At 64.7% G+C, this 8,096-nt stretch overlaps 2 protein-coding genes across 2 annotated transcripts in view; both read right to left on the bottom strand.

Annotated features, from left to right (window-relative positions):
• Positions 1-160: 160 nt before the first annotated feature.
• Positions 161-1,069, bottom strand: MNEG_7722 (hypothetical protein; the record flags this gene model as incomplete). Its single annotated transcript, XM_014043807.1, has 3 exons — positions 161-310; positions 725-895; positions 1,016-1,069. The coding sequence occupies 3 exons, from the start codon at positions 1,067-1,069 to the stop codon at positions 161-163; spliced, it is 375 nt and encodes a 124-aa protein (XP_013899261.1).
• Positions 1,070-4,706: 3,637 nt separating this feature from the next.
• The window catches only part of MNEG_7721 (homogentisate 1,2-dioxygenase), a gene marked incomplete at both ends in the record, with an annotated part of 4,255 nt that continues 865 nt past the window's right edge, over positions 4,707-8,096 (bottom strand). The window contains 10 exons of the mRNA XM_014043806.1: positions 4,707-4,869; positions 5,142-5,325; positions 5,548-5,700; positions 5,962-6,015; positions 6,254-6,350; positions 6,523-6,641; positions 6,875-6,933; positions 7,170-7,281; positions 7,453-7,562; positions 7,815-8,021. Coding sequence (XP_013899260.1) covers positions 4,707-4,869; positions 5,142-5,325; positions 5,548-5,700; positions 5,962-6,015; positions 6,254-6,350; positions 6,523-6,641; positions 6,875-6,933; positions 7,170-7,281; positions 7,453-7,562; positions 7,815-8,021 — 1,258 coding nt within the window. The remainder of the gene's footprint in view (positions 4,870-5,141; positions 5,326-5,547; positions 5,701-5,961; positions 6,016-6,253; positions 6,351-6,522; positions 6,642-6,874; positions 6,934-7,169; positions 7,282-7,452; positions 7,563-7,814; positions 8,022-8,096) is intronic.

Here is an 8,096-nt window from a genome sequence, read left to right as displayed (position 1 = left end):
GGGCGGGGTGGGGACCGCACGGCGGGGTGGCGGACTCTTGAGTTGGTCTGAGGAGCGAGATGGAACTTCAGCTGCTGGAGCGTGCCGCGTGGGCGGCGCCCAACCACACAGGTTCTGAACCGGCTGCAGGCAGCGCGCCCTCTCGGCCCCTCCTCTCCTATCACACCTCCCCCCCAAACCCGATGTTGGCTGCGCTCACGTCTGCGAGTATGCCCTGCAGTGTGGGCTTGAGCTGCTTGACCACCTCGTGCATGATGGCGCCTGTCAGGTTGGGCCACATCAGGCGCACCACGCGGTTGACCATGGCCCACTGGGGGTGTGCGAGGGTAAGGGGGGCATCGCAGTCAGGGGCCGCGGCAGCGGTTCGGTGAGGGTTGCAGTGATAGAACGCCAGCCAGATGAGTTCAGCAGCAAAGATAGGCAGATGGGGGTCAGCAGGCCGCAGCCGGGTGCGGCCACGAGAGCGGCGCGCCATGCCATTCCGTCCGCGCGCGCCATGCGCCGTGGCGCGCGCCCCCCTCGGCTGGAGCGCAGCTGCCGATTCGGAAGCCGCCGCCGGGATCGCCGAGCCTGTCTGCCGCAGCCGCGCCCGCGCTGGCGCAGCACCAGGCCCCCTCACACACCCCGCGAGCTAGCGCCCCAGCTTGCCGCGCCTCTGTCGCAAAGCGTCGCCCTACGCCTCGTCACGTGCGCGGTTGTGCACGTGTGCCGCTGCAGGCCTCACCCTGTCAAAGTCGGGCCAGAAGGTCCACTCTGGGGTCAGCGGGATCAGCCGCCGCATGTCATCGTTGACGTTGGCCGAGGCGGGCGTGCGGATGTTCTCGTCGCGGTCGGCCGCCTCGGTGATGAACTTGAAGTCCTTGGGGCGGTCGCCGCTGAACACGGCGGCGCCCAGCTGCGGGCAGGAGGGGGCGCGGCGGGGCGGGGCGGAGTGGGCGCCAACGGCGGAGCACCTGTGCAGCACAGCAGAGCGCAAGCAGGAGACACACGGATGGCGCCCTGCGCCGCAGCTCACCGCGGCTCCGGCTACAGCGCCCAAGCCCGCTCCAATGACAGGACCGAAGACCATGGCGTCCTCTGCGCGCGCCCCAGCGCGCGTTCTATTGTCGCGACAACTGTTAGCACTTGGGTGTCCGCTGCAGGTGTCCACTGCCAATACAGGTAGATGATAGCGCGAGGAACACAGAAAAATCCAGAAAGCGTGTACTGCTGATGCCCCTGTGCCTGGTAACTGCCCAGATCACGCGTCACTACTCAGTCTCTGATGCACGCTCTTTTCACGTAGACCAAGCATGCCTCGAGCTTGAGTCCATGCAGTGCGCGTCCATCCGGCCTGGTCACACCGGCGCCACCTCACTACTGGGGCGGGTGACCCTCCATAACGGGGCCCCATGACCATACATGGCGCCAGCCCGGTGTGTGGGGAACAGAGGTTGACCACAGTGTCCTTGTTGGCCTCATTCTTGAACAGAGTCAGCCGCATATTCCGGCTAACAGCCCTCTGGCGCCATGGCATGTGGATTGGTTGCTCACCTACCAACGCAGCTGGAAGCTGGCCAACTGTACGCGCACCCAGGTACCTGCGCAGGCTCGCTTGGTGCAGACATCTTGCCCCTCGCAGCTGCCACACCCACTGAAATCAGTAGCTTGCCTCGCCCACTCGCATGTCACAGCTCGCTGCCCTGTTGTTTGATGCCGCAGCATCATGTGCACCATCTCTGCCTTTTACGCAGCAGAGGTGGCGAAAGCCAATAATGGACAGTCTCGACGCTGAGCAGACATCACCTGACGTAATCGCTGCTGAACTTCTGCTTGTTTTGCATTCCGGGATCTTCCGTGCTGCAACCGGTGCGCGTCTGAGCCACCGAGTTTGCACAGCCTGCGGACGCGTCACGGCTCTGAGTGCAGCTTGCCGCCTGGATTGTACCATCATGGAGGGGCACACTGACACGCTCACGGCCTGCCTGACAGCCATCATACGTTTATCTTGACGCATTTTCTGCTGTCCACCTGTTGCAACTTCACAAGCTGCTTGCACTGCAAGCAGCCCAACCTGCCACAACCAACATGTAGCCGGTCTAACAACGAACACGAAGTACCAACCACCATCATGTGGCAGCAGGTGGCCCGGCTGCAAAGCAGCGCCGAACGTACGCGCCGCGGCACATGGGGCAGCGCCCCGTCCCGCGGCGACCCCCTTGAAAAGCCTCAAAGGACCCTATGCAGTCGGCGTGCAGCACGTGCGAGCAGGACAGCACTGCGACGCCGCAGCCCTCCTCGCGGGCCAGGGGGCAGAGGCACATCGCGCACTCGGTCTCGCCGCGCTCGCACACGCGCGCCAGCACTGGCCCCCAATCGACAGCCTGTTCACTGTCGCCCTCGTCAGCGGCGGTCACGCCATGCTGCAGCTGGTCTCGAGCACTCCTGCTGCTTGTGAGACCTCCGCCGGCGATTGAACCTACGCCTTGCTGCAGCTGCACGCGTTGCTCGGCGGAGATCGCACCCGCCGACTGCTGCTGTTGGGCCCGGCTGGCCAGCCGCGCGTGCAGGTCGAGTCGCAGCTCAGCGTGTGCAACCGCGGCCGCAGCTGCGGCCCTCGCCGCCATTACACGCCCCGGCGCTGCAGCCGTCACCTGTGGTTGGGTTTGCCGCTGGCTGCCACGCCCACTACGGGTGCGGACTGGAGTTCTACTGCCGCGCGGCTCCCGGCCCACAGCAAGGCTTCTTGAAATCCCTTGACCTGCTGCTGGTGGTGGTGGTGGTGATGGTGGTAGCGCCACTGCCGGGCCGCCGGGCCGGCTGTTTCGACCCAGCGCCGCCGGGCGCCTGCGCGCTTCTGATGCTGGAGCGCGCTGCTGCGCATCCGCCGGACGCTGCGGCACCTGCTGCTGTGCGGTGCCCGCTGCGACTGCCCCACTACTGCCTTCAGCAACCTGGGCACCGGGGGGCTCGGCCGTTCCTTGGAACAGCCGCTTGTCTGCCGCGGCCCACACACCTCTGCTCTCCGCCAGCGAGACGTCAATCTCAGCAAATAACGCGTCGACGCCGTCTCCCCCTTCGCCGCTGCTGCCGCAGCCGCGCCTTGCCATCTGCACCGCCGCCGCACCCTCCAGGCGGGCGGCCAGCCACAGGCGGCGCACATGCGGGTGCGCGGGGGCAGGCGCCTGACGCAGCATGGCGCGGTAGCGGCGGCGCGCGATCCACGCGCGCGCTGCCGCGGCGATTACGGTGGCGCACCTGTGGCGCCACGCCTCGGCCGCATCCCTGATCTGTGTGCTCTGGTACGCTGCTCGGCAGAGGGGGCAGCGGCGGGCGCCGCCGGGGCCGCAGCTGCGCTCAAAGCTGTGCAGGCACGCCTCGTGGAAGGCGTGTGAGCACGAGAGCAGCAGCTGGCTCTCGGCTTTGAACGACTCCCTGCAGATGGCGCAGCTGTCGCCTTTCAGGCGGCGGCGGAAGCGGTCGCGGACGGCATCCCACTGCTGCGGCGTCAGCAGCGCCTCGGGGCGCGGCACGAGCCCGCACCGCTGCGCCAGCGTCAAAGGGGCGCCCTGGGCGATTTTGAATGGCAGCTGAAGTGACGCAGATGACAGCAAGCCGACTAATGCAATGCACACAGTCAGTTTACAGCACGCAAAATTGAATGCACATCAAGTATGTCACATGTGTGGCGAACTGCGCTGACCGGGCCAGCACCGAGCAGCAAACCACAATTGCGCCATCACAACGCACCGGCTCAAGCGACGGCAGCAAGCGGGGTGCCCCTGGTAACTGCACCGCGGACTTGGCAAAAAATAAACGGCACAAGTGATCCTGCAGAGCTGCCTGTGCGGAAATTGCATCCTGCGTTGAGAAATACGTGAACCCGATCCCTCCGACGACGAGCGTAGGCTACGCAGCTCGCATCATCATCCTCACCGCATGCAACACGGGTTGATGCTGGACAGGTTTTGCAGTTTGATCATGCCGATGGACCATGGCGGCGTAGACACGTGGCTAGTGGTCAAAGTATGTTTGACTCAACAATGTGCATCAAATGTAATACGGTCACGTGCGAATAGGTACACATGCAATTCGCAAGTAGGTGGTAAGACCACAAGTTTGAAATGCACCAGATTGGCTGCTCAGCCCAGAAAGCGAGGGTGGTGGCTGGATCTTCGGCCTCCAGCTCCTGCGCATGAGGCCTGTAGCACACATCGCATCCCATCATGTCGCTGTGCTGATGCGCTGTATTGTCTGACTATTGGGTCAAAATCAACAGCATTCGCTAACACTCCAGTTACAACACCAGTGCAGAAGCAACAGCTATCATTTGTGTAAAGCTTTGTCCACAACTGAACCCCCACAGCTGCAGCATGACACAATTATTGGCAAGCAGCTGGCACCCAGTAATGTTGACTTCCTCCGCAACTCTACAGCTGCTGCATGTCGAGTGTGCTGACAGTGTGCGCAAGCATTGATCTGCACGTAGGCAGCGCCCACATCAAAGACGAATTTTCAGTGCCGTGTGTCTCTCAGGCACAATCAACAGGCGGGCGGCGCAAGGGAAAACGATCGCAAGCCCTGTCAGAAGGTGCGTGCCCAAAGTGCAGCAGACTTGTTGATACAAGTGACTGGCCCAGCACAGGTGCATGGGAGTGCCAGCGGTGTGGCTATAGTACAAAGAGGGGCCCCTGCGTGCTCATAAGCAGGCGCGACCTCACACAGCCTCACCGAGCAGCGACGCCGTTGGCAGCGCCCGCCGGCGGCGCCGATGCGGGCGCCACGCCCTCCCCATTTTGCAGCGGCGCATCGGCGTTGTCCCCCTGGCCCTCCGGCCGCCAGTTGCGGTCAAAGTGCGACTTGAGGCCGACCCAGCACTTGTAGTAATCCCTGTGAGGGGCCGGGCGCAGGGGCAGTTGAGAAGACGTACGCGCTGTCACGCAGCGGAGTCAAGACTGGTTGAGGTCGGTCAAAGAGGGAAGGCTGTTGAGTTTGTCATCAATTAAGTCCATCATGAGTCATGACCTGCCGCTGCTGCCCATTGTGGGATCTATCAACACACATCTACCCGCCAGGGGCATGGCAGGCAACTTAACACAGCGCCCGCGCGGAGCCCGAGTGCGCCCCCGCCACCCAACGGCCCACGCACGGCCCCTGCCCACCGGTCAATGTTTGTGGCGCCCAGCGCGGCGGGCGTGACGCGCGGCGTCATGGACGTCTCAAACATGAAGGCCAGCGTGTCGCGCCCCAGGTGGGCTGGCTGCTCCGCCTCAGACGACACGGCGGCCTCGTAGGTTGTGGTGTCGGGGCCGTGGGGCGTCATGCACAGGTGCAGGCTTGCCCCGCCTGCACGCCGGGAGCGGGATGCAACAGTCCAGAGTGAAGGTCGCGAAGTGACCCTTCCAGGCACTGGGCCTGCACAAAGAGCCTCCACACTCTTGCCATGGCCGACGCTGTTGCCCCGTGCGGCCTTTGATTTTGGGGGGGCTTGCACGCCCACGCACACGCGCACCCGTGTGCACGCACACGCGCACAGAAATGCGTGTACGCCTGCTGTCACCGACCCACCTGGCAGGAAGCCGTCCCGCTTGGCCTCGTACATGCCAGTGATGAGGCCCATGAACTCGTTCATGGTGTTGCGGTGGTAGTAGGGCGGCCGAAAGGTGTGCTGCGCCACAGTCCAGCGCGGCGGGAAGATCACAAAGTCCGCCACGGCCACCCCTGGGTGGTGGGGGGTTATACAGGGCGGGCCTCATTCAGGATTGTCATGATTGAGGCGTGCATTTGGGGGTAGGTTTGGGAGTGCCAGGCCAGCATTGCCTGCCACCAGCCGTGGTGTACGGCAGCTGATTGAGCTAGTGGAGGCTGCTGCGCAGCACAACGAGCACCTGCAGGGCAAAGGCACCCGAACCGTCCAAGGCCGCAGCAGCTGCGCAAACTGCAGCAGCGGCCGCATCAGCAGCAGAGACGGCGGCGTTGTACCTGGCGTGTCGGACTGCGCCGTGAGGACTGTGAAGATGCAGGGATCTGGGTGGTCTGCGGATTGGGCGGGTCGGGAGCCAGCAAGAAAAGGGATGTGAAACCGAAGTGAAGATACCAGCCGGCGATCAGAGTCACCGGGGCATCACGTAAAAAGCCCTGCTGTATGCGCTCGGTTTTGCGCCAACGATGGGCAAGTGGTCCGCGACGCCGGGCCAGAAACAGCAGCCCGAGCGCAAAGCGCGCGCGAGGCACGGCTGCTCGGCCTGCCCCGCGCAGCCGGCCCTCCGCTCACCAAAGCTGACCGCGTTGACGGGGCAGAAGCGCGTGAGGTCGTACTTGTAGGGCGCGTAGTTGCCGTGCCACGCCACCACGTTGAACGGGGAGAACGTCTGGGGCGCGGCGGGAGGGGCAGCAGGGCCCAATCGAAACCGAAATCTCCCCTGGTCCTGGGCGGCGGCAGCTCTACCTTGGGCGCTGCTGACCGGCGGACGCCTGGCTTGAAGATGGCTTTGGTGAGGGCGTATGGGTGCCTGGATGCAGGTGCGGCGCCCGGCAGCCCACCTGTGCGGCGGAGAAGAGCTGGCCCTCAAACTTGTGCATCACCGTGAAGTGGCACTCGCGCTCCTCGAACCAGGCCACCGGCGTCATGAAGTCGCGCGGGCTCGCCAGGCCGTTGGCGCCTGGCGGCGGCGCGGGTCGCAAGACCAGCAGCGTTCGAGTGTGTGGGTGTGTTTCCGTGTTGACGAGTGTTTGTTTGTGTGCTTGTTTCTTTGCGTGTGTGCGTGTGCGGGCATGTGCACACGTGTGCGCATTGGGGACGCAGGGAAATCGGCGGCAGGACAGCGAGTGCAACCTAAGGCATGTTTATCACTCCTGTCAAGGCGCTTCCGCTCCTCAGCGCCTCGCTCCTCACCAATGGGCCCCAGGTCTGGCAGAGTGAAGTGGCCCTGGAAGATCTCCAACACATAGCCCCTGGGGGGGCGGGACGCAGGGCAACGCAAGCGAGGCGGGCAGTGCAGAGGCAACCCCTGGATGACTGCGCGTGTCCGCACCTGCAGGCTCGCCAGCAACCTCTACTTCAGATGCAGCTGGCCCCGCCACTGAAGCCATGCTGCAATCTGCCTGCCGTTAGGCATCAAGGGCTGCCGCCGACTTGCCGCCTGACACCTCCCCCCGTCCTCAGGCCCGCCCTGCCTCTGGCCTCCCACCTGGCGGGGCCGTCCAGTAGCTCCACTGAGAACCGGATGCCGCGCTGCACCACCACCACCTCCCGCGGCGCCACCTCCAGCACACCAAACTCCGTCAGCAGCCGCAGCCCGCCTGCACATCCAGGCCCAGGGGGGGGGGCTTGCGGTGGGGCAGGGGGAAGGAAGTACACGGGCGCCCGTGGCTCAGCAGAATCTTTCTTACGGGAGAAACAGCCCCTCGTCAGCCACGAAAACGGACCGCCAGCAACGCGTGCGGCGGGCGCGGGGCCTGTCCGTCGCGCACCCTGCTGCGGCACGATCAGCATGTCCCCGTCAGCATTGGCCAGGCACGAGTCCTCCATGCTGGCCGTGGCGGTGTACACGTGGACCGCAAACCCATTCTTGGCCCCCGCGCTGCGGCGGGTCGCGAGCGCGCCACGGACGAGCGACAGGAGAACGTGCGTGAGTTGCTGCGTTGCCACCCCGATCCCTTTGAATCTGATGCGCCAAGAGGTATGCCTACTATTCTAGAAAGTGCCGCCGCCGGCTCCTCACACCGACAGCGCGTCGAGCCTGGCCCGGCTGCACCAGCTGCCGCCCTGAAGGGACTACTTACAAGACACGATTGCTGGGGCTGGCTCTCACTGGATACAGCCCCAGCCCCACCTGCCGGCGCCACAGACGGTGAACAGGCCGCGCACAAAGTCCACCGGCTCGTTGGGGATGGCGAACGGCCGCCACCTCAGCTGGTTGGGCGTCACCACGCCCTGGGCAAAGTCGGCGGTCAGCGTCTCCGCCGGGAAGTTCAGCGGGTGGAAGGGCTCGTGCGTCACGGAGGGACGGATGCGGTACAGCCAGCTGCGCTGCTGCGCCCTGGGTGTTGCAGCGTGCGCCCCGGGGGGGGGGGGGTTTGCTCGAGCGCGCGTTGTGAATGATTGAAACACCACC

The sequence above is a fragment of the Monoraphidium neglectum genome, assembly GCF_000611645.1.
Source record: "Monoraphidium neglectum strain SAG 48.87 unplaced genomic scaffold scaffold01395, whole genome shotgun sequence".
Classification (NCBI taxonomy): domain Eukaryota; kingdom Viridiplantae; phylum Chlorophyta; class Chlorophyceae; order Sphaeropleales; family Selenastraceae; genus Monoraphidium; species Monoraphidium neglectum.
The sequence above is the reverse complement of the archived record's forward strand: the minus strand, read 5'-3'. Positions and strand labels throughout refer to the sequence as shown.